General features: G+C 45.9%; 1 protein-coding gene, 2 long non-coding RNA genes and 1 pseudogene across 5 annotated transcripts; 3 read left to right on the top strand and 1 right to left on the bottom strand.

Moving 5' to 3' along the window:
• The first annotated feature begins 1,011 nt into the window (after nt 1-1,011).
• LOC145531218 (uncharacterized) lies at nt 1,012-4,557 on the top strand. Its single transcript, XR_014072284.1, has 2 exons — nt 1,012-1,532; nt 2,968-4,557. It is a non-coding gene; the product is annotated as an uncharacterized LOC145531218 (long non-coding RNA).
• On the bottom strand, nt 1,688-10,286 carry ZNF688 (zinc finger protein 688). Of its 3 annotated transcripts, XR_014072278.1 has the most exons (7): nt 9,878-10,286; nt 9,450-9,563; nt 8,204-8,512; nt 7,128-7,312; nt 5,211-5,313; nt 2,307-2,407; nt 1,688-2,233 (listed from the first exon to the last, which is right to left on the bottom strand). XR_014072278.1 is itself a non-coding variant. In XM_081553035.1 (3 exons), exons 1-3 carry the CDS (start codon nt 10,071-10,073, stop codon nt 7,992-7,994), a joined length of 831 nt encoding a protein of 276 aa, XP_081409161.1. In that variant the 5' UTR covers nt 10,074-10,286; the 3' UTR covers nt 7,338-7,991. The 3 variants fall into 3 exon arrangements, 2 of the variants coding, with proteins under 2 accessions (XP_081409161.1, XP_081409162.1); XM_081553035.1 differs by lacking the exons at nt 1,688-2,233; nt 2,307-2,407; nt 5,211-5,313; nt 7,128-7,312 and having other exon boundaries at nt 7,338-8,512; XM_081553036.1 differs by lacking the exons at nt 1,688-2,233; nt 2,307-2,407; nt 5,211-5,313; nt 7,128-7,312; nt 9,450-9,563 and having other exon boundaries at nt 7,338-8,512.
• Nucleotides 10,287-10,636: 350 nt separating this feature from the next.
• Nucleotides 10,637-23,548, top strand: LOC145531216 (uncharacterized). The gene is made up of 4 exons (XR_014072279.1): nt 10,637-10,799; nt 14,186-14,417; nt 14,941-15,079; nt 21,711-23,548. It is a non-coding gene; the product is annotated as an uncharacterized LOC145531216 (long non-coding RNA).
• LOC145532158 (non-histone chromosomal protein HMG-14 pseudogene) lies at nt 16,128-16,901 on the top strand (annotated as a pseudogene).
• Nucleotides 23,549-25,287: the final 1,739 nt, after the last annotated feature.

Here is a 25,287-nt window from a genome sequence, read left to right as displayed (position 1 = left end):
AGAAGAGCTCCAGAAGAAATTTCTTTACTCTCTTTCTTTCCTTCTTTTTCTTTTATAAATTTGTATTGGGAGTATAGTTGATTTACAGTGTTGTGTTACTTTCAGGTGTACAACAAAGTGAATCAGTGATATATACATCGATTCTTTTTTAGATTCTTTTCCCATATAGATCATTAGCATATTGAGTAGAGTTCCCTATGCTCTATAGTAGGTCCCTATTAGTTATCTATTTTATTTATTTTTAAATTTTTATTTATTTATTGGTTGTGTTGCATCTTTGTTGCTGTGAGGGCTTTTCTCCAGTTTCGGTGAGTGGTGGTTACTCTCTAGTTGCAGTGCCAGGGCTTCTCAGTGCGGTGGCCTCTCGTGTTGCAGAGCATCAGCTCTAGAGCGCGCAGGCTTCAGTAGTTGTGACACCTGAACTTAGTTGCTCCTCCGCACGTGGGATCTCCCCAGACCAGGACTGAACTCATGTCTCCTGCATTGGCAGGCAGATTCTTTACCACTGAGCCACCAGGAAAGCTCTAGTTATCTATTTAATATATGGTAGTGTGTATGTCAATCCCAATCTCCCAGTTCATCCCTCTCCCCCCTTCCAAGAAATTTCTTGAAGATGGCAATTGAGAAAGGCTGTGAAGGGTGTGCGAGTTGGAGGGTAGTGTGTAACAGAGCAGAATAGCAAGAACAAAGACTCATTAAGCTAGAAGCACGTCCAAAGAACAAAGATTCTACTTGGCAGGAGCCAATGAGATGGCGTGCTGGTAGAGAAAGAGGACGAGGCTAGAGTGCTATGGGCCTTGAAGGCCGGTACAGGTTCTTCAGTTTTTGCACAAGTCTTGGGGAGCCAGTATTGGTATCTGACGGTGGAGGGTAACTCATGAATTTCAGTCAGACTGATCTCGCGAGGATCCCGGGAACCAATTATCATGAGGCAGGACTGGAGTCAGACACCCGGCCCGACTCATCCCACCCACTACCTTCCCTTTTCGGAGATCCGGGACGCTGTGCGTCACCGTACGCGAGGTGGAGGTTGTTCACCGCAGACACCCCACTCCTCGGGGAAGAAATATAGAGCCACTTTTACGATGCCCGCGGCCTTCTCCCACCTTCTTCCCGCCGAGTCTTCACCGACACCGCTGGGAGCCCATATCGGGAGCCGGGGGTGGAGTCGTACGGCCACCCCCCCTTCTCCCTGGAGAGACTCTAGCGACTCGGCCTCCGGTGCAGGGTAGGGGTGGGCCCCTCCAGGCCCAGGCGACCGGAAGTAGCTTGTGGTGGGGCCCCTCTAGGACGGCGGGAAACGGCCCGTTAACCGAACTCATTGGTCCGTGGGCCGAGAAATGAAGGCGCCCTCAGAAGAGGCGGTGGCACTCTACCGTCCATTTTAGAGAAAGGCATTGATGATCTGGTTTATTCCCCCCTCGAGTGGTCTTCTCTTGCTGTTCCGCCGGTGGCCTTGCAAGGGCCTCTTGCCCATAGTTAAGATGGCCGCAGCTGTTTCGGCGTCCGCGCTCAGATCTGGCGGGTGAAAGGTGAGGCGGATGCGCGGGCGCGCGGCAGTGAGGGACATGGAGAGTGGCCACAGGGCGAGGAATCAGCGGCGGTCCGGACAAACGTCCTCTTCTCAATCCCCGAAAGAAGGCCCATTCAGTGGCCTGGTGTTTAGAAAAGTTTTTTAGCAAACTAATTCATTTCTCAGATTTTTGTTTATTTTTAGAAGGTTACACAAGAATATTCAGTGAATGTCCTCTGCCCCAGCCTCCGCCATACCTCTACTAACGGTTTCTTAAATATTCCTACAGTGATTCTCTACGCCCTACAGAGATATCTATCATATTTTCACACATTTACTGGATCTTACTGAGGACACTGGGACGCATGCTTCTCAGTGCCTTAGAGTTCAGACATTTTACAGAAGAGGAAAGTGAAGCCCAGTTAAGACCCAAGGTCAGGCAGCCGGTTAGTGACTCTGGGTCTTCAGACTCCTAATCCAGCCTTTCCTCCTGGCGCTGCCTCCTTCAGACGCGTTCAAGAAATGCAACATTAACGCTTTGAATTTACGGGCGCCGGCTGACATTGTGAAAACAAACTGGATTCTCAAGTTATTAAGTCATGATTGAAGTAAAAAAGTTAGATGAAAAAAAAAGTTTAAAAATGTGAGATGAATTAAGGGATGACAGGACTCATTTGCTTTCAATGCTCCATCTCAGTGTGCCTCCAATTCCAAGCTCTCCTAAAAGAACAGTAGCCAATTATACAAGAACTGCATTGGAGAAGGAAATGGCAACCCACTCCAGTGTTCTTACCTGGAGAATCCCAGGGACGGGGGAGCCTGGTGGGCTACCGTCTATGGGGTCACACAGAGTCGGACACGACTGAAGCGACTTAGCAGCAGCAGCAGTTGGTTCTGTGATGTGAGGAAGACATCAATAATATTAGCTTACCTTGATCCATCACTTACTATTAATACATGCCAGACTCTGTTCTAAGTGCATTTGCCTGTTAACTCATTTAATCCCTCAGAACACTTCAAAGATAAGTACCCTTCTGGATCAGTAGACCACGGCCCAGGGGAATGACCTTACCCAAAGCCATACAGCTAGTGAGGGTTCTGACTCCAGAACCCATGACATGACGGGTTACTGAAGACACAATCTCAGCAACCAGAGAGAGGTGGGATTTTAGGCCAGGTTACGAAGATGCAGTTGTATGTGAGGTAGGGCAAGAAGCAGGGACCTGGAAGTCAGAAAAACTGCTTCTGGTCACCTATGCCATTACACTGTTGTTCTGTAGTCGCCAAGTCATGTCTGACTCTTTGTGATGCCATGCACCTTAGCACACCAGGCTCCTCTATCCATGGGATTTCCCAGGCAAGAATAATGGAGTGGGTGTGCGATTCTATGCTGTTGTATTAAATGTAGAGAGAAGAAAATAAAATGATGGGCTCTAAATATTTTTTTTATTTAGACATCCTGGAATGCAAAGTTAAGTGGGCCTTAGGAAGCATTACTACGAACAAAGCTAGTGGAGGCAATGGAATTCCAGCTGAGCTATTTCAAAGCCTAAAAGATGATGCTGTGAAAGTGCTGCACTCAATATACTAGCAAATTTGGAAAACTCAGCAGGGGCCACAGGACTGGAAAAGATCAGTTTTCATTCCAACCCCAAAGAAAGACAATGCCAAAATATGTTCAAACTACCGCACAATTATACTCATCTCACACGCTAGCAAAGTAATGCTCAAAATCCTCCAAGCCAGGCTTCAACAGTATGTGAACCGTGAACGTCCAGATGTTTAAGTTGGATTTAGAAAAGGCAGAGAAACCAGAGATCAAGTTGCCAACATCTGTTGGATCATAGAAAAAGCAAGAGTTCCAGAAAAACATCTTCTGCTTTATTGACTATGCCAAAGCCTTTGACTGTGTGAATCACAACAAACTGTGAAAAATTCTTAGAGATGGGAATAGCAGACCCCTTTACCAGCCTCCTGAGAAATCTGTATGCAGGTCAGGAAGCAACAGTTAGAACTGGACATGGAACAACAGACTGCTTCCAAAGCGGGAAAGGAGTACATCAAGGTTGTATACTGTCACCCTGCTTATTTAACTTATATGCAGAGTACATCACGAGAAACGCTGGGCTGGATGAAGCACAAGCTGGAATCAAGATTGCTGGGAGATATCAATAACCTCAGATATGCAGATGACACCACCATTCTGGCAGAAAGTGAAGAAGAACTAAAGAGCCTCTTGATGAAAGTGAAAGAGGAGAGTGAAAAAGTTGGCTTAAAACTCAAAATTCAGAAAACTAAGATCATGGCATCCAGTCCCATCACTTCATGGCAATAGATGGGGAAACAGTGGAAACAGTGAGATTTTATTTTTGGTGGCTCCAAAATCACTGCAGATGGTGACTGCAGCCATTAAATTAAAAGACGCTTGCTCCTTGGAAGAAAAGCTACAACCAAACTAGACAGCATATTAAAAAGCAGAGACATTACTTTGCCAGCAAAGGTCTGTCTAGTCAAAGCTACAGTAATCATGTATGGATGTGAGAGTTGGACCATAAAGAAAGCTGAGCACCGAAGAATTGATGTTTTTGAACTGTGGTGTTGGAGAAGACTCTTGAGAGTCCCTTGGACTGCAGGGAGATCAACCAGTCCATCCTAAAGGAAATCAGTCCTGAATATTCATTGGAAGGACTGATGCTGAAGCTGAACCACCAATATTTTGGCCACCTGATGTGAAGAACTGACTCACTGGAAAAGACCCTGATGCTGGGAAAGATTGAAGGCGGGAAAAGGGGCCGACAAAGGATGAGATTGGTTGGATGGCATCACTGACTCCATGGACGTGAGTTTGAATAAACTCCGGGAGTTGGTGATGGACAGGGAAGCCTGGTGTGCTACAGTCCATAGGGTCACAACTGAGTTACCGAACTGAACTATTTTTTAATTTATTTATTTTTTAATTGAAGGATAATCGCTTTACAGAATTTTGTTGTTTTCTGTCAAACATCAACATGGACTCTAAATATTAAAAGTACATAATAGAAAAAGTGAAAGTGAAAGTTCCTCAGTTGTGTCTGACTGTTTTCAACCCCCCATGGACCATGTAGTCCATGGAATAATTCTCCAGGCCAGAATACTGGAGTGGGTAGCCTTTCCCTCTTCCAGGGGATCTTCCCAACCCAGGGATCAAACCCAGGTCTCCTTTATTGCAGGCAGATTCTTTACCAGCTGAGCCACAAGAGAATCCCAAGAATACTGGAGTGGGTAGCCTAGCCCTTCTCCAGGGGATCTTCCCAACCTAGGAATCGAACTGGGGTTTCCTGCATTGCAGGTGGATTCTTTACCAAAAGTACATAATAGGGTTGTGTTTAGGGGTCAAGTCATGGGAAACGAGTATGTCGTTTGAGTGCTTGGGAGTTATGGTACATGGTAAATGCTTAGCAGATACGTGTTAACTGGATAAACGAGAAAGGGTTGACAACACTTGCTCTGTGCCAAGTGCTGACCTGGACAGTTCCGCTTGACACATTATGCCTGGTTCTGCTCCTCCCTCCTTGGTGGCTCCTCCTCTTTTCAGTTCCCCCCCTGCCGCCCATGACTCACCCCATCCAGTACTGGTCACCCCTGGACCTTCACAGCCTCCCCCAGTGCTTGGGCTCCCTTGCTGCAGCTCTCCACGCTTGAAACCTCTGGGACTTACTTGTTCACAGCTCATGTTGGTCAGTTCACTGAATCATGCAGGTTCTATGACAGAAGTCTCTCAGGAGTACCTTTCCAATTATAAGATCAGCAGACAAGGGCAACTGCAAAGAAAAAAGAAGTCTTGCTTTCTAGCTCGGTCCCGCTGGTAATTGCTTCTACCTGGGAGCAGACGCCCAGCAGATTTCTCATGTCTTATGCCCAGCCTTTTCTCATGGGCCACACTCCACACTGTTTGACAAAGACATATGTATATATGCTGCTGCTGCTGCTAAGTCGCTTCAGTCGTGTCCGACTCTGTGCGACCCCATAGACGGCAGCCCACTGGGCTCCGCCATCCCTGGGATTCTCCAGGCAAGAATACTGGAGTGGGTTGCCATTTCCTTCTCCAGTGCATGAAAGGGAAAAGTGATAGTGAAGTCGCTCAGTCGTGTCTGACTCTTTGCGACCCCACGGACTGTGGCCTACCAGGCTCCTCCATCCATGGGATTTTCCAGGCAAGAGTACTGGAGTGGGGTGCCATTGCCTTCTGTATATAAATTTGGCTGTGCCACAGGGCATGTGGGGTCTTAGTTCCCTGACGGGATCAATCCCTCGGCCCCTGCATTGGAAAGTTGGAGTCTTAACCACTGGACCACCAGGGAAGTCCAGACAAAGACACTTTCTGACAGTTTCTGACAGCAGGAGCTCTGCTCCTACTCAGGGACTTTCTATGGCTCCTCAGTGCCTGCAGGGTGAACCTCAAGATCCCCCACTAGGATCTGTGGTCCTCCCAGATAGGTCCCGCTTCTCGACTGCATATGGTATCCATTATTCTTTACTTTCAGTATTTGTTTCAGTCAAGTGGAGCTGCTGATCATTCCCTATGCATGCCCATCCTGGTTGAAATCTTTCTCATCCTTCAAGGACAGTTGGAAGTACCTCCTCTAGGAAGACTTTCTTGATTCAGAAGACCTGCCCGTGTCTCCTCTTGGTCCTGCTCACATACTATATTGTGTTGTGTTTGAATAACAGCAATAACCAGTGTTTGTTAAACTCTAATGTACAAGGCGTCATCCTGTATTATCTCATTTAATCATTACATCAGTTTTATGAGGTAGATGCTATTATTATCCAGGTTTTATAGATAAAGAAAGTAAGGCATAGAGAAGTGACTTGGAGCAAGAAGTGACTTGCCCAAGTTCACAGTTATAAAGCAGCTGAGTCAGGATCTGAAGGCAGACAGTCTGACTCCAGAGCCCATGCTCCTAACCTCCACTCCACACTGTGTCCATCTTTTATCCTTTCTAGGAAATAAGCCTCCATCGCTACTTCCTCTGCCTGAAAAATCTCACTACAACCATTTCTTACGTAATGTTATGGGAAGCACAACCACTCCTTTTCTTCCAAGTTGCATTTCCTGGCATATCACCAACCAGGATGGTGGTGCCTCTGGACTCCTCCATTACAGCCCCAATCAATCTTTTAAATGTTGGACCTGAGTCAGTGTCCCTGGAGCCCTGCACAAAATCCCACAGAGGCTTCAGATGGTGTTGCTGAATGAGGGCAATTAGTTTTCCTCATCTTGGGATTCCCTTATCACCTGGCAGTGTCTCCAACAGAAGTCATTCAATATGGTCACTAAATGTTGACTTTTTTTCCCTTTTAAGACCTATTTCTTTATTTAGATCATTTTTAAAGTCTTTATTGAATTTGTTACAACATGCTTCTGTTTTATGTTTTGGATTTTTGGCCACAGGCATGTAGGATTTTAGTCACCCCACCAGGAATTGAACCTGAGTCCCCTGCATTGGAAGGCAAAGTCTTAACCACTGGACCACCAGGGAAGTCCCTTGACTGCCCTTTCTCAGTGAAAGGTCTCTGGCCATGGTGGTAGACTGCCTGATAGGCTAGGCTGACTCCCTCACTTCACTCTTACCTGAGCCCCTGCTCTGTGTTCTGCCCAGATCTGACTGCTCATAGGAAGTGGTAGAAATATGTGGGCAGTGCCAGTTTCCAGCTTTGCTGCCTTGCAGTAGTGAAACTTGGAGCCCCGGTTGACTCATCTGGAAACACAGCTACTGATACCCATCCCTGCCTCCTTAGCAGACTTCTTTTCATGATCTGAAGTGGAAAATATCAATAGTCATTTTCGCTCTTTCAACAAATGTTTATTGCACATTTACTCTGCCACACATATTATCTTGTTACAATGTCAGTCTTCACAGTAACCCTTTGAGGTAGATATTATTGATCCTCATTTTACAGATGAGGGAGCTCAGGCTCAGGGAGGGTGGGTGACTTACCAGCTGTGCCTTGAGGGCAAGATACAGAGATGAGATCTGCATCTGGTGCTTCTGTACACTTTCCACCCACTTCACTGCCTGGGCCTCCTGTTGGTTCAGTTACCTGGGGCTTGACCAGGCCCTCCATCTGAGGCCTCCTGCTTGGCTTTAGTCCCCCTCGATATTTACCTCTGCTGCAGATAAGCAGTGGGGATTTTTGTAGACAGTTTTGATCTTAGTCGCACCTGCCACTGAGATAACACTTTGAGAAAAGTCTAGCATCTCACTCTCATTTTTTGTTTTTTTTTAGAAAGATGGGGGGAGAGGGGGTGTCGAGTTTAATCTATTTGAATCTTTACAGGCACTTCTCTTTTTACAAGCTTGGGAACTTGAGGGATCCTTGAGGAAAGCCCAAAGGATGAACTGTGGGTCCCAAAGCCCTGACTCAGGAGCCTCCCTCGGGACCCAGTGAGTCCTCAGCGCCAAGGTCAGGCTCAAACCCTGCCAGTGGAAGCCGCTCACCCGCACTCCTCAAAGATGTCCGGGTAGTGCCGGAACAGCACTGGAGGGTCCCGGTCACCTCGGACTGGGGCCCGAGGCACAGCCCGGATCCCGGGCCTCCGGCCCCGCCGCCCCCCAGAGCAGGAGCGGTGGATCCACTGGTGGGCTTCCACCGCGAACTTCCTCTTGAAGCGCATGCCACACTCGGGGCAGGGGAATGGCCGCTCACCGGAGTGCATGCGCCGGTGGCTGACCAGCAGCGAGGGGTAGGTGAAGCGCCGGCCACAGTCTGCACACACGTGGCGCCGCTGGCTGGCCTGAGCATCCGCGCTGGGTACGGGGGCCAGGGGCTGAGCACCTGCACCCTGGTCCCAGGCAGCTTGTCTGGGTGGCTGTGCTCTGGCCGAGGTTTTGCTGATGGTCGTGCCAGGGTTGTGTTTAACCAGCTCCTCAGGCCTCTCCTTCCCAGGAGCCTTTCTCGGTGCTTTGGCTCCTAGTCCTGCTTCGGGTTCCTCTTCCTTTTTGTTGGGTGTAGCTCCTAGGAAACAGGAATCAAGTTCCTTTTTAAAATACATTTGCTTATATTGTCTCAGGTTATAGGATGCTTTTCCTCAGGGAAGTGCCAGAAAGGTACTTCCCAGTGAATAACACACAGGCTTTGAAAAACCATAAGCAGGGTTCAAATCTCTTAGGTGAGCCTTGGTTCCTCATGTGTCAAATGGGAATCATATAATGCTTTCTTTACTTCACAGGGTTGTTGGGAGGATTAAATGAGCAGAAGCATCACTTAGTAAATGCTTAATAAGCAGTAGCTATAATTTTTATGGTTTCTCAATTTTTTGGTAGGGTTAAGACATTTACAGAGGAGGAAAGGCATTTGCTGGTGAGCATTCTGGTGAGGGCCAGTGGGGAGTGAAGAGCCAAGCTGTCAATTACTGGGTATTTTCTCTTGTACCACTTTGCCTTGCTGGAGGAAAGTAAAAGGCAGACCTGAAGCTGTTTTCATTCTTGTATGCTAAGTTGCTTCGGTTGTGTCCAACTCTGAGACCCCATGGACTGTAGCCCACCAGGCTCCTCTGTCCATGGGATTCTCCAGGCAAGCATACTGGAGTGGGTGGCCATTTCCTCCTCTAGGGGATCTTCCCCACCCAGGGATCCAATCCCTGTCTCTTGCGTCTCCTGCATTGGCAGGCAGGTTCTTTACCTCTTAGGGAGTTTTAGTTGTTCCTGAAAATGAGAGAATGAGCAGCGATTCTAGGAGAAGGAGTCTGGGCTCCTGATTCTTATTCTGTTCTCAAGTTGTCCCGAGTTCTGAAAACTTTGTATCAGGTCTGCCTTTTTTCCTTAGCTAGTATCCAACATCGGTTGGCTCTTTCATTCCTTTAGGGGTGCCGGAGGTGGGGATCTGAAAGGAAACACTGCTAGACGGGAAGCTCTGGAACGCCAGGCAGGGAAGACCTGGGACCATCCCTCACCTCGCAGAGCTCCTCCCAGGCTTTCCCCCTCCTCAGGATCCTGGGCGGCGGGGCTCCAAGCCTCACTCTCCTGTTCCATCCAAGAGATGAGGGCTGGTTTGGGGCCTGGGAATCCTGGGAGAGAACACGGATCATGGTGCTAGCCTGAGAGGCTGCCCTGGGAAGACGGTGTCCCCCGCGTCAGGGTGAGGGCATCTCCTCAAAGTTTAGGCTCAATCTGGACTGGGTCTGCAAGTGCGCCTTCCAGAAGGAAGCGGATGCGGGATGGAAGGACTCCCGAGGGGGCACCTGAAGCGCTAGGGATGGGAGGTGGCTGGTGCTGTTGGTGGGATAGGGCGGGATTAAGGCTTACAATTCTCTGGGTCCTTATTTGATCTCCCCTGTGGACCCCAGTGAAGCAGGAGGGGGGCTCTGACCCGGGGCCTCACCGAGCGCGCCCAGGTGGCCGTAGGTCTCCCGCATCACGTCCCGGTACAGGGCTCTCTGCGCGGGCCGCAGACACCCCCACTCCTCCGGAGAGAAGTACACGGCCACGTCCGCGAACCTCACGGCCAAGGGCTTCTTGCAACCAGGCCCGGTCTCCCCCGGTCTCAGCACCAGGAGCGGGGCCGGGGGCGGCGCCATGGGGCCTCCCAGCCCCGAGCAGCGGTCGCCTGGTCCCCGCGCCCGGCCTCAGCTCTCGTCGTCCACAAGAAGGGATCCCGAGCCCGAGGCCCCGCCCAGCCTCGGCTTCCGTACGCAGCCAAGGGAACCGAAGTAAGAGGGCTGGGATTCGGGATTCTGATGGGGACAAATAGACCTCCTCGGTGTTTATTCACTTCAGGGCAGCTTGTACACAGACACCAGAGTTAAGGGACCCGGAAGGTGCCTCCAGAAAATATGGCGACACCGTGGCTTCAATTCTCACTGTCTGCCCTTAAGGGCGCCGTCCTTTGACCGCATCAAACATGGCGTCCGTCTGGCTTCTCATCGTCCACTTGCCCTTAAATACAGTGGCTGTGCAGGTGGGCTTTCAAGGGACTGGAAGGCAAAGGGTAGTTTTCTTGCCTTCAAGAAAGATGGAAGGCCCCAGGCCTTCCAGCAGTCTCCCTGCCCGCGTCGCACGGCGGCGGGTGATTGGCCGCGACAGCAGGAAGCGGCTGTGCCGCGAGACAGGGGTTGTGGGGGCGTTTTCCCCCGGAAGTTTCGGTGCGCCGGCTGTGGAACCCACCAAGGACCTCGGCGTTTGTAGAGCCCTGGACTGTGTCCCCAACGGCCCCGCTCCACACCTCCCGACCGCGGATCCGGAAGCGGGTCCTGGCTCTTGCGGAAAGACGCACACAGCTGTCCTAACCCTGGGGGGTCGCCGAGGTAGAGACCACGTACAGGTTTACTCTCTTTCCCCCGCCGCGGGGCCCACTCGACTCCTTGCACCAGCGGCTCGGCTCTCTTGGTCTCTGGACTGGAGTCGACGTAGGAAGGTGCTTGGTGAAGCTGGAATTAGGAAGTTTTAAATTATCTGTGTGTGTGTGTGTTTAATTGGAGGAAAAATGCTTTATAATGTGTTGGTTTCTGCTGTGCAATAAGGACTGTCAGCCATAATCTCCCTCTTGAGCGCCCTCCCACCCTAAATTTCGGTTTAAGTTTTTCCAAAATAATTAATGTGCATGGCTTTTAAAAATTAATACAATGACTTCCCTGGTGATCCAGTGGTTAAGACTCGCCGCTCCTAATGCAAGGGGGCCCAGGTTGGATCCCTGGTTGGGAAACTAAGATGCTGCCTGTGTCATTGGCGCAACCACACCATGATAAACATATGAGTGTTTACCATAATATTCTTCATTTATTTGTCTGTGTCGAGTCTTGGCTGTGGCATGCGAGATTTTCATTGCGTCATTCAGGATCTTTCTTTGCGGTGCATACACTCTAGTTGTGGCGCCTGGGCTCAGTAGTTGCAGCGCTCTGGCTTAGTTGCTCTGTGGCATGTGGGATCTTAGTTCCTCAACCAGGGATCAACTGGGAGTTCCCTGGATGGCAAAGTGGATCCTTAACCATTGGACCACCAGAGAAGTCTTACTATAAAGTTCTTTAAACTAGAAATGTCGAAAATTTTTCACACTAAAACGTTGAGGAGGCAGCTCTGCTGCTATTCATTCTTCAAATCATAAAGATATGCCTAGATGCCTTCACATTTTTATCTCAGGCAACTCTGTGAAGTTGACATTGGTCTTATTTTGCAAGTGAGACAACTAGGCTCAGAAATGTTGAGTAATCTCTTAAGGCAAGATGTCCCTGGACGTGGTTAAGAATCCACGCCTACCAATGCAGGGGACAGTGGTTTGATCCCTGGTCTGAGAGGATTCCACAAGCTGTGGAGCAATGAAGCCCTCAAGCCACAACTACTGAGTCCATGTGCTGCAGCTACTGAAGCCCTCGAGCCCTAAAATCCATGCTCCACAACAAAAGGAGCCACCGCAATGAGAAGCCCTCCCACTGCAACTAGAGAGTAGCCCCCGCTCTCCACTAGAGAAAGCCCACGTGCAGCAATGAAGACCCAGCGCAGCCAATAATAAATAAATAAAATGTTTAAAAAATACATGCTAAGGCTACACAGCTAGTGTAGTGAGTTGAACCTGGAATCCAGGTCTACCAATTCAGAACAGGCTATGTGGCAAAGTAAAAGTAACCCTCAGTTCCCATTAATAATCATTTTTGGAAAACATATTCAGAGAAGAAGTCTTTGGTCAAGAGATACCAATATTTGAGCCTCCAGCACCACTCCTTACATGCAGGCATACTTAGTCCCACCAAGCTTGTGTTTATTCTTTTAAGCGTTCCCTGTTCTAAAGTAGGGTTAGCAGATCTCAATGGGTCAGAAAGACCTCTCAACTGTTGATACATACAAACATTACAGTAAAAATAAAGATGGAAGATAACTATGCCATGACTCTAATTACAAGTAATATACTCCTCCTTAAAAAAAAAAAAGAAATTCCCCAGCATATTTCCAGCTGCAGTTCAGAAAGCAGAACACTCTAAGGGAGGAAATAATCCAGAAAGTAAAGCCAGTTAGGTGAATTAGTTTCCAAGTGTGAGCAGGAGCCTCAGAAAATGGGTTTAACTGCTGTATTTAAAATGGATAACCAAGACAGATCTGCTGGGTAGTACAGGGAACTCTCCTCCAGGTTATGTGGCAGCCTAGACAGGAGGGAAGTTTGGAGGAGAATGGATACACTTAGGGGCTTCCCAGGTGGCGCTAATGGTAAAGAACCCCCCTGCCAGTGCAGGAGATGTAAGAGACGCCAGTTCGATCCCCTGGAAGAAGGCATGGAAACCCAATCCATTGAGAATCCCTTGGACAGAGGAACCTGGGGGTGGGGCTATGGTCCATAGGGTCGCAAAGAATCAGACACAACTGAAGTGACTTAGCAGGCACGCACGGATACATGTATATGTATGGCTGAGTCCCTTTACTGTCCTGAAACGATCACAACATTGTTAATCTGCTATGAGACTGAAAGTGTTAGTCGCTCAATTGTATCCCACTCTTTGCGACCCCTTGCACTGTAGCCCGCCAGGCTCCTCGGTCCATGGAATTCTCCAGCCAAGAATACTGGAGTGAGTAGCCATTCCCTTCTCCAGGCATCTTCTTGATCCAGGGATCGAACCCGGGTCTCCTGAGTTGCAGGCAGATTCTTTACCACCTGAGCCACTACAAAATAAAAAGTTAAACAAAAGAAGGAAATGGGTTCAGCCTTGAGGCTGAACGCTAACAGCAGGTGGCTGAAGGTGTCCTCCCAAGAGATGGCAGCAGCGTGGTCCCAAGAGTGCTACTAGTCCCAATTTAGGTGTCCTCTTGGGCCACTGTGCTTCCCTGATAGCTTCCGTGATATCAGGGCTTCCCTGATAGCTCAGTTGGTAAAGAATCTGCCTGTAATGCAGGAGACCCCGGTTCGAAAATCGATTCCTGGGTCGGGAGGATCCCCTGGAGAAGAGCTAGGCTACCCACTCCAGTATTCTTGGACTTCCCTTGTGGCTCAGCTGGTAAAGAATCTGCCTGCAATCAGGGAGTTCTGGGTTTGATCCCTGGGTTGGGAAGATCCCCTGGAGAAGGAAACGGCTACCCAACGCACTCCAGTATTCTGGCCTGGAGAATTCCATGGTCTGTATAGTTGTCTATGGGGTCGCAAAGAGTCGGACACAACTGAGCGACTTTCACTTCAAAGGGAAACACCGGGCTCCGTTGAGAACCCGAGAGGAGAGCTGAGGACTCTTACCCAGTGCCCCACGCTTCCAACCCACTCGCTTCTGGGCACATCAGTCCTCCTCTCCCACAAAGTACTGCGACCTCGCTGGGCCGCCGGGGCCGCAAGGAGCGCGGCCAGGAGGCTTTAAGTCTCCAGCATCATGTTCAGGTTCATGGCCCTCTGCGCAGGCCGCAAGGCACCCCCACTCCTCCGGGGAGAAGTACCCCGCCACATCCGCCGAACCTCCCGGCCCCTCGGTAGATTTCCCTCGTCCGCTGGGTCCCGGCTTCCCAGGGCACATCTGCCACCTTCCACAGGACCAGGGACGGCACCACGGGAAACTCTTCTGTGCTTTGCAGAGAGGTTTCTGGGAAATGTGGAAATGCTGTTAGCTGTTTCCGCCCGGCCTCAGAAAAGGGCCAGAGGCGCCCACAGGCCTGCCCTTAACTAGGATGGCGCCTCTCCGACGTCCACATCCGGGCCTTTTTCAATCTGTCCTCTACTTACCAGGAGACAAACCGGAAGGCTTAACCCTGGCTATAGATAACGTGCGTTGATTGGACAGTGCGTGTCGCCGTAGGAAGAAGGACTCTGATTGGACTTTCCGCGGCGGTTTGTTTAAAAGGCCGAGAGCACAGTAACGGCAGAGCTGAAGGTGGTCGGCATTGAAAGGCCGTGGGATCGCTCTTCATCTGGCTTTTCTGGATCTGGCATCAAAGAGAGAGGTTCTGACGGAGTAAAGGTACTTCTTTCTGCTACTCTCTTGAGATCTCTTGTGGGTATCCGGGAACTGGAGGTGGGTAAAAGCCTAGGGGCAAGATTGAGGCGGGTTCTGGAGGTAAGGGAGTGGAGGGAGGCCTGTCCCAACGCTGTGCCCTGGTACTCGGGCAGGGCTGGCTCCTTGGGCTGTGGAAATAGGTTCTTAACCAGTATTTGATCTGACCCGCGTGCTCCAAGGTCTCAGATGTCTCCTCTTTTACAGACACTGAAACTAAGTGACGGGACAAGTGACTGCTCAAGGGGCAGCAGAGCTGGCTGGATCCAGTCCTTTTCTAGCCCTCGTTTAGGTTGGACTTAAGTTCAACCAAGTGCTTAGGATAGCGGCTTGCACAAAGTACTCAATAAATAGGAGCTTATAGTTGTTATTGTAATTATAACACTAACTGGACAGGCCTCGATCTGAAAACCTGTGTTCAAATTACAGCTCATAAATGACTAATAACACTGGGGAATGAAGCAGATCATCTCTTAAAAATTTTTTTCAGTTTCATATCAAGCTGGTGGAGTAGGCAGATCCTGTGCTCACCTCGTCCCAGGGACACACCAAAACTACAACCACATATAGAACCGCTGCCTCTGAGAACTGACCTGAAGAGTAGCACGACAGATTTTCTACAACTAAAGGTATAAGGGAAAGACCACATTGAGAAAGGTGGGAGGCGCAGAGTCCTGGGCTAGTGAGAACCAACCCCCCCCCCACTCCTGTGGGGCAACCCACAAACAGGAGAGATATCACCATTGCAGAGGTACCCCTGAGGAGCAGGGGTCGAGGTCCCACATCAGGCTCCCCAGCCTGGGGGACCTGCACTGGGAAGCTGAGCGCCCATAACAGCTGACTTTGAAAATCAGCAGGGCTCCCATCTTGGGGAGCCCAGGGGCTGTAGGAAAGGGAAGAGACTCCACTCTTAAAGGACTCACACAGACACTCACTTGCTCCAAAGTCCATCACAGAGGCAGCAGCTTGAAAAACGCCTGGGCCATACAAGAAGGAGAGTCATTGACTCATTGACTAATTTCAGGGCATGCACCAGAGGGGCAGGGGTCCAGTGGAACTTTAGGGATGGAAGTGCTGGCAGACGTCATTTGTTTTTACTTTCTTTCCATGTAGCTGGCCTGGTGCTGGTGAGCACCATTTCTATCAGTCTTCATCAGCTTAACTAACACCACCTGCCCTGCCCCCGCTTTCCTCTGAGAACTCAAGAGGCCAGGCCTACGCATCAGCACCCCCTCCCCACAGCAGTTTCATCCAGGGCCCGTAGACATTTTGGGCCAGGGACCAGCTTGACTTACTAAGGTCATCTGCAGCAGTCACAGCCAAGTCTGCCTGGGGACCAGCCTCACCCACCAACACAGCTGCAACAACTGCTGTCCATCTATCACAGGAGGCACACACAGCCCACACAGGGGATACCCCGGGACACCTGGCTTTGTTGACCAGGGGAGATTGCAGCATTGGATCCTATAGGACACTTCCTACATAAGGCCACTCTTTCAAGGCTGGGCGACGAAGCTGATATACGTAGAAAAAAACACAGAGTTAGGCAAAATGAAGCAACTACAGAATATCTTTCAAAGAAAATCTTTCATACACGAGGATCTCTCAGAAAAACAACTGAATGAAGAGGAGATAAGAAACTTATCAGATAAAGAATTCAGATTAACACTCGTAAAGATGTTCATCAGACTTAGTAGAAAACTGGATGAATTTGATGAGAGAATCACCAAAAGCCTAGATGATTTGCAAGCCTCCTTCAGCAAAGGGCTAGAAACTATAAAAAAGAAAGATTTAGAACTTTTGAATTCATTTACTGAAATCAAAAATACACTAGTGGAAACCAGCAGGAAGTCAGAGAAGGGAAAAAAACAGACCAGTGATCTGGGTGACAAGGGTAGTAAAAGTCACTCAATCAGAATAGCAAAAAGGAAAGAGAATAAAACAAAAAAAGCAAGAATAGGCCCCATGAGGGGTCCCAGCTGCTCTGGCAGGAGAAGGAGCAATCGTGGCCAGGCAGGCCAGCTTCCAGACTCCTCTCCCAGCTCCCAGCACGTGCCCACCCTGCTGCCAGGGTGCCCCAGAGGAAGGTCAGCTCCTCATCGGGGGTGGGGAAGGAGGAGCCCAAGAGGAGACCTGGGAGGTTGTCAACTAAACCTACTCCTGCCAAAGTGGAAACAAAGCCAAAAGGGGCAACAGGAAAGGATGAATCTTCAGATACAAAAGAGAAAAAGGGAGCAAAGGGAAAACAGGTGGAAATGGCCACCCAAGAGACTAAAGATTTACCTGCATCACATGAAGAGACTGAAAACAAGGAGAGCCCAGCCTCTGATGGAGCAGGAAAGAAAGAAGTTACGTGTGATTAATATCACACACCCTAGTCTATCAGTAATCTCTGTCTACCTTCTCATAAAATCCAGAGGAATATTTTTGTCAATTATTTTGTAAATGCAAAGTTTTTTAGTAGCTCTAGTAGTATTTTTAAGAAGGTAGAAATCCTACTTCATCTATTTTTAAAGTGCAAGTACTTTTTTTTTAATTGGAGCATAGTTGATTTACACTGTTGTGTTAGTTTCAGGTGCACAGCAAAGTGAATTAGGTATACATATATCCACTCTTTTTTTAGATTCTTTTCCTATATAGGCCTAAACCAGAGTATTGAGTGGAGTTCCCTGTGCTATACTGTATCTGTGCTATGCTGCTGCTGCTAAGTCACTTCAGTCGTGTCCGACTCTGTGCAACCCCATAGACGGCAGCCCACCAGGCTCCGCCATCCCTGGGATTCTCCAGGCAAGAACACTGGAGTGGGTTGCCATTTCCTTCTCCAATGCGTGAAACTGAAAAGTGAAAGTGAAGTCGCTCAGTCCTGTCCGACTCTTTGCGATCCCATGGACTGCAGCCTACTAGGCTCCTCCGTCCATGGGATTTTCCAGGCAAGAGTACTGGAGTGGGTTGCCATTGCCTTCTCCATCTGTGCTATGCAGTAGGTCTTTATTTGATATATAGTATGTGTCTTTGTCAATCCTAATTTATCCCTCCCTCCCCACTGGTAATCATAAGGTTGTTTTCTACATCTGTGACTCTATTTCTGTTTTGTAAGTTTATTTGTACCATTTTTTAAGATTCCACATATAAGTGACATCATATGATATTTGTCTTTCTTTGACATTACTCAATTTGACAATCTCTAGGTCCATCCATATTGCTGCTGTAAATACTTTTTATTTAAGAGTTGAAATTATTTGCTGGTTGGTTGTTTTTGTTTTCGGTACAACCAGAAAATACTATTATATCGAATTTGGGAAGTTTTGATTGTGTTTGGTGTTGTCTTAATATTCCATAGATGGGTTAGCTTTTATATCTTATGATACAAAGCATATTAAATGGCAGTTTGGAGTCAGTAGTGCATTTAATGTCTTAAACACTTTTTTTTTTTTGGCTGTGACACGCAGCATGAAGGATCTTAGTTGCCTGACCAGGGATCAAACCCATGCCCCCTGCATTGGGAGCACGGAGTCTTAGCCACTGGACTGCCAGGACAGTCTCATTGAACACTTTAAATTTCTTCTCTTTCCCTGTTGTTTTTGGGTAGAATTATTTCCCAAAGCAAACCACTCCTTGATCTTGGCTCTCTGGTCAGAATTTTGTGCACTCTGTAACGTCTTGGGTCACGGTAGTCCAATTTTCCTAGTAACTGTTAATGTGCTATGAACACTTGAAAAACTTTTGAGTATGTATTGTATATGATACTAAATTGTGAATTAGTGGGACTTATGATGTAACAACACAGCAACATTTGAAGATATTGGTAGGTGTATCCTGTTAAGTCATATTCTATTGTATCTATGTACCACATCTGCTTTATCCAGCCCTCTGTCAATGGACATTTACGGTTGCTTCCTCTGCTCCATGTCTTAGCTGCTGTAAACAGTGCTGCAGTGAACATTGCAGTACGTGTATCTTTTCAGATCACGTTTTTCTCTGGAGATATGCCCAGGAGTGGGATTGCAGGGTCATATGGTAGCTCTGTTTTTAATTTTTTAAGGAACCTCCATACTGTTCTCCATAGTGGCTGCACCAATTTACATTCCCACCAACAGTGTAGGAGGGTTCCCTTCTCTCCACACCCTCTCCAGTATTTATGGTTTGTGGGTTTTTTGATGATAGCCATTCTGGCTGATGTGAGGTGATAACCTCATTGTAGTTTTGATTTGCATTTCTCTAATAATTAGCGATGTTGAGCATCTTTTCATGTGCCTGTTGCCCATCTGTATGTCATCTTTGGAGAAATATCTACTTAGGTCTCCTGCCCATTTTTTGAGTGGGTTGTTCATTTTGACTGTTAGATGTCATGAGATGTTTGTAAATTTTGGAGACTAATCCCTTATTGGTCATATAGGTGCTCGTAGTAGTTTAGGATCCTTGGTATTTCTGTGGAGTCAGTTGTAACTTCTCCTTTTTCATTTCTAATTTGATTGATTTGAGTTCTCTCCCTTTTTTTTCTTGATGAGTCTGGCTAAAGGTTTATCAATTTTATCATTTCAGAGAACCAGCTTTTTAGTTTCGTTGATCTTTGCAGTTTTGTCTCTATTTCATTTATTTCTGCTCTGATCTTTTTTATTTCTTTCCTTCTCCTAACTTTAGGTTTTGTTTTTTCTTTCTCTAGTTGTTTTAGATGTAAGGTTAGGTTGTTTATTTGAGATTTCTCTTTGTTTCTTGAAGTAAGGTTGTACTGCTGTAAGTCTCCCTCTTAGAACAGCTTTGGCTGCATCCCATAGGTTTTGGACCCCTGTATTTTAATTTTCATTTATCTCTAGGTATTTTATTTCCTTTTTGATTTTTCAGTGAAATCCATTGGTTGTTTAGTAGCATATTGATTAGCCACATGTGCTTGTGTTTTTTAGAGTTTTTTTCTTGTAGTTTATATTTAATCTCATAGCGTTGTGATCAGAAAAGATGCTTGGTATGATTTCAATTTTCTTAAATTTACCAAAGCTCGCCTTGTGGTGCACCATGTGGTCAGTCCTGGAGAATGTTTCGTGTGCACTTGGGAAGAATGTGTAGTCTGCTGCTTTGAATGAAATGCTCTTTAAATGTCATTTAAGTCCAACTCTTCTAAAGTGTCACATAAGGCCTGTGTTTCCTTATTAACTTTTTGTCTGGATGATCTATCCATTGGTGAAAGTGGGGTAGTCAAGTCCCCCACTATTATTGTGTTGCTGTCAATTTCTCCCTTTATGTTGTTAGTATTTGCCTTACACACTGAGGTGCTCCTTTGTTGGGTGCATGTGTGCGTGCGTGCTTGCATGCTCAGTCGCTTTGGTCATGTCGGACTCTTTGCGATCCTGTTGACTGTGGCCCGCCAGGCTCCTCTGTCCATGGGATTTTCCAGGCGAGAATGCTGGAGTGAGTTGTCATGCCCTCCTCCAGGGAATCTTCCTGACCCAGGGATCAAACCCAAATCTCCTGTGTCTCCTGCATTGGCAGGCAGGTTCTTTACCCACTACGCCATGTGGGAAACCCGTGTTGGTACATATGTATTTATAATTGTTATGTCTTCTTTTTGGATTGAACTCTTGATCATTACATGTAGTGTCATTATTCCTCTTGAAATCTTAAGAAATCTAAGTGATAAAAGCAATCTTATCTTTAAAATTAGTGCGAGAATGTTGTTCATCAAAATTTCATTAGTTTTAGGTTATATTTATCATATTTGCAGTATCATTGAGCTGTATTTTTCATGGAACGTAAGGATAGAAGGAGCTTTAATGGTTTTTTTCTGTGTAATTGTGTTTCTGCTTTGCTCTTTTTTTTACCATTGTTGATGAGGTACTGTTTTTCCTCTTGGTGGAGATAGTTTAGTACTTCAGTTATAGTATATTGTGCATGTAGTATATTGTTTATATCACATATCCTCAGTAAATGCATACATGTAAGTACACTATGATAATAGGGTTTTACGGTTATTGTATCTTGTCATTTATGGCAAATCATGTTCCCAGGTGACTCATTGGCTGCTGCTTGCTAGGTCAGGCACACTCTTACTGGTGATAGCATTTTTCTTGTGACAAAATGAGAGCAAGTCATTTTATGAGTTCAATGCATTAAATTCCATTCAATGAACATTTTTTGCATAGTGGAAAATTTGGATGTGGCATTTCTTCTATAAATGTCAATGGTTAGATATTAGTAAACTCCCCTGATAGGAAGATTTGTGTTAGAGAAACTTAAGCATGGATAGAGTGTAGAGGGGGCTTCCCTGATAGCTCAGTTGGTAAAGAATCCGCCTGCAATGCAGGAGACCCTGGTTCAATACCTGGGTTGGGAACATCCCCTGGAGAAGCGATAGGCTACCCACTCCAGTATTCCTGCCTGGAGAACCCCCATGGACAGAGGAGCCATGGGGTTGCAAAGAGTTGGACACAGCTGAACAACTAAGGACATCCTGTTAAGGAAAACCTGCCTCTAAATTTCAAGCTGGAAAGTCACTGGAAAAACTTCAGAACAAAGAATCAGAGCTAAATGATTTTTTTAGATTTTTAGTATGTACCTTAAGAATTGTGTACAAACTGAAACATCTGTGCACTGATCCTCAAAACAACCAGTAAAATCTCAATTGTAGAAGAAAAGGAAACAGAACAAAAATGAGGATAGTTCAAGGGACCATTGAGGGAACATCAAGCAGATGAACATTCGCATTATAGAGGTCCCAGAAGGAGGAGAGAGAGAGAAAGGGACAGAAAACCTATTTGAAGAGATGGTGGCTTAAAACTCCCCTAGTTTGGTGAAGAAACCAAACAACCAGGTCCAGAAAGCAGTGAGACCCAAACAAGATGTCCCCAAAGAGACCCACACCAAGACACAGTTAAAATGTCAGAAGATCCCACATGCCTCATGGCCAAAAAACCAGAGTATAAACAACAGAAGTGGGCTTCCTGGTGGCTCAATGTAAAGAATCCGCCTTCCAATGCAAGAGTCACAGGTTCGATCCCTGGGCCAGGAAGATCCCACATACCTTGGAGCACCTAAGCCCACAACTATTCAGCTTGTGCTCCAGAGCCCAGGAGCTGCAACTGCTGAAGCCCATGTGCCCTGAAACCTGTGCTCCACAACAAAGGAGGCCACTCCAGTGAGAGATCTGAGCACGGCAACTAGAGAGTGGCCCCTATACTCCACAACTAGAGAAATCCCACAGAGCGTGGAAGACCCAGCATAGCCCCCCCGAAAAGAATTGTGATAGAGGGTTATCTTTTTTGTTTCTAGGGTGCTGACAGATTCTGATTCCTGTTCTAAGTGCTGGTTACTCAGATGTATTCAGTTTGTGAAAATTGAGCTGTACACTTGTGATATGTGAACTTATTTGTATGTGTATCATGCTTCACTTTTTTACCAAAAAAATCTCTCATGTCTTTGCCCTCCCTTGAGGCAACTTCTATAACCAGTTTCTTGTGTCCTTCCTGAGTTATTTTAAGCATATAAAAGCTTACATCTTTTTTTTTCCCACAAGTACCATATGAATCACACTTCACTTTGCTTTTTTTCCCCCTTTCACTTTATATGTCTTGTGAATTGCTCAATTTCAGCACATATAGTGCTGCTTTTTTAAATGGGTCTGGGAGCATCCTCCTAGCTCTGAATTCAAAAATTGGAGGTCTAAAAGAGAAGCAGTTCTCAAAGACATCATGCTGAATGACAGAAGCTTGAGACAAAAGAATACATGTTCTATGATACCAACTATTTGAAGTTTTATATAATGGAAAATGAATGTATGGTTGGGACAAAATTAGAACAGTAGTTGTCTCTGGTGGGGTGTGGTTGGGATTGACTAAGAAAGGGCCTGAGGGAAATTTCTAGGAAGATGGTAATGTTCTGTATCTTGATAGAGGGTTGGGTTAGACGGATGGGTGCATTTGTCAACACTCAGCAAAATACACATAAAATTTGTGCATTTTATGTAAGTTTGACTCAAAAATATGTAAAACAGATACTGAGCTCTAGTTGATGACATGCATGCTGAAATGTTTAGGGGCGAAGTGTACTGATGATGACAATGTCTTTGAAATGCATCAGAAAATAAAATGGACTGGTAGAAAGATGGGTAGTTATCTTATAAAGAATAGTAAAGAATAGAATAGTAAAATGCTAATGAGTATAAACTAGGTGATGAGTATATGGGTGTTCACTGAAAAATTCTAAAACTAAAATGTTGGGAGGAAAAGAGAAAGAGAAGCAAGCTGGGTCTTGCCTGGACAAAACATGATTAACCATTTTAAAGTGTACAGTCAGGTAGCATTTAGTGCATTCACAATGCTGTATAACCACCACCTCTCTAGTTTCAAAGCTTCATCATCATTGAGACTTTGATTCGGGGTTATTCTTTTTATGCTATTGTAAATGGAGTTGTTTTCTTAATTATCTTTTTGGATTGTTCATTGCAACTGAGTTTTGTTTGTTGATTTTGTATCTTGAAATTTTGCTGAATTCATTTATTAGCTCTTAATGTGTGTAATCTTTAGGGTTTTCTAGATATAAGATCATATTGTCAGTGAATGGAGATAATTTTACTTCTTCCTTTCTCATTTGAATGCCTATTTCTTCTTCTTGCCTACTTGCTCTGCCTGGAACATCTAATATAATATTTACTGGAAGTGGCAAAAGTGGACATTGTTCCTAATTCTAGGGGAAAAACTTTTAGTCTTTCACCACTGAGTATGTTATTAGCCGTAGGTTTTTCATGTATGGCTTTTATCGTAGTTTCCTTCTGTTTCTTGTTCATTAAGTGTTTTTATTGTGCAAAGATGTGGAATTTTCTCATTCTTTTATTGCATTAATTGAGATGATTTGGGTTTTTTTTCCTTCATTCTATTAAGGTGATATATCACATTGATTAATTTTTGTCTGTTGACACATTCTCAAATTCCAGGAATAAATCCCACTTGGTCATGGTGTATAAACCTTTTAATGTACTGTTTTGGTTTGCTCGTATTTTGTTCAAGATTTCTATGTTAATATTCACAAAGGATATTTGTAATTTTTTTGTAGTGTCTTTGCCTGTCTTTGATATCAGTGTAAAAGTTTTCAAAATATATGCTGGATGCAAATTGTTTCAGATCTGTGATTTGAAAATACTTTCTCCCAGTCTATGGATTTTCACTCTCTTCAAGGTGTCCTTTGAAGCACAATGTGGTTTTTTAAATTTTGGGGTTTTTTGGCTGTGCTGCATGGCTTACAGGATCTTAGTTCCCCAACCAGTGATTGAACCCAGGCCACGGCAGTGAAAGCACTGAAGTCCTAACCAGTGGACTACCAGGAAACTCCCCCAAAATTTTGATTTTGATGATCAGTTAATCAGTTTTTTCTTTTATTAGTTGTGCTTTTGGTGTCATAGCTTAGTAACCATTGCCTAATCCAGGATTACAAACATACTTATATTTCCTTCGAAGTTTTATAGCTTTTACGTTTAGTTCTGGGGTTCATTTTGAGTTCATTTTTGTATATGATTAGAGGTCCAACTTCTCTCTTACGATGTCCCAGGACCATTTGTTGAAAAGACTGAGACTTGCATTGTCTTGGCTCCTTTGTTGCAAATCAGTTAATCATAACTATTAGGGTTAATTTCTGGAAGAACGTTTTCTCTTATTTAATAAAATTTCTCTCATTTGGATCTCTTAAGAATTAGAACCCTGAAAATTCTAGTTACTTTCCTTCTCCCATACCCAGCCACCCTGCTAAATGGGTGTGCAGGTATATTTGGTAAAGAGTAGGAAAACTTACAACATGTCTTTGCCAGTGTAACAAGGTCCTTCATCACAGGGACCCAACCTCCTCTATCAAAAGGCTCTAGCTTTGGAATTGGCACAAATCTAAGAATTTGTTGAAGACAGGGCCTTGCATTTTTGCATACTCAACAAGATGTGTAGCATCATGAGACCCCCAAGGAGGAGCATTTCCTAACACTGGGTTTATGGAGTTCTTCTATGAACTGCAGATAGGAATGTATATAAAGTGCTTAACACAGTACACAGCACATCATAGATGCTCAACAAAGTGGCTAGAATACTATTGCAATGGGCTAAAGAATGAAGAGTGGATACAGTGAATGCAGACTACTGTTTCAAGAAATTTAGCTGAAAATAGGTTAGGACAGAGGCTAAGGGAAATTTATTGTTTTTAAAGACAGATTTTAGCATGTTTATAGGTTGGTATGTATGTTCCAGAAAAGAGACTCGAACCTAGGACTTCCCTGGTGGTCCAGGGGTCAAGACTCTGCACTCCCAGTGTAGGGGTCCCAGGTTCAATCCCTGGTTGGGGAACTACAGCCTGCATGCCACAACTAAAACCTGGTATAGCCAAATCAATAATGATTTTTTTTTTAAAGGTATGTTTGTACCTTAGAAAAAAACAAGACTCTGAAACGATAAAACTTAGAGAATAATAGATGGAGCAAAGTCCATGAGGTGGCAGAAGTAGAGGAAATCCAGGCATACCTGTATTGGGAAGCACTGTATGAGGGGCCTCCCCTGACAGCAAGTAAGAACAAGTGATCGCACAGAACTTTTGGAGTGACAATATAGAGTGGAATGTTAAGGGAGTTCTTATTTGACACCCTGTTTTCTTAGTGAAAGAGAAGGCAGTCAGTGGTTTAGGACCTATGAAAGAGTCATGTTGAAAGTTCAGCTGAGGATGGAGTGGAAAGGCTGGCTCCTCTCAGTAGCATTGTAACTGTCTTCCTTCATAGCCCACACATAGGCATAAAGACAGATGGGAGATAGACCTATAATGGCACTGTAGATTAGTTCATTCTTTTGGTCACAAGTGACACAGCTCTTCGGAGAAGGCA

Source organism: Giraffa tippelskirchi, chromosome 13 (assembly GCF_054371585.1).
Source record: "Giraffa tippelskirchi isolate mGirTip1 chromosome 13, T2T-mGirTip1v1.2.pri, whole genome shotgun sequence".
NCBI lineage: Eukaryota > Metazoa > Chordata > Mammalia > Artiodactyla > Giraffidae > Giraffa > Giraffa tippelskirchi.
This window is presented reverse-complemented; position numbering and strand designations above follow the sequence as displayed.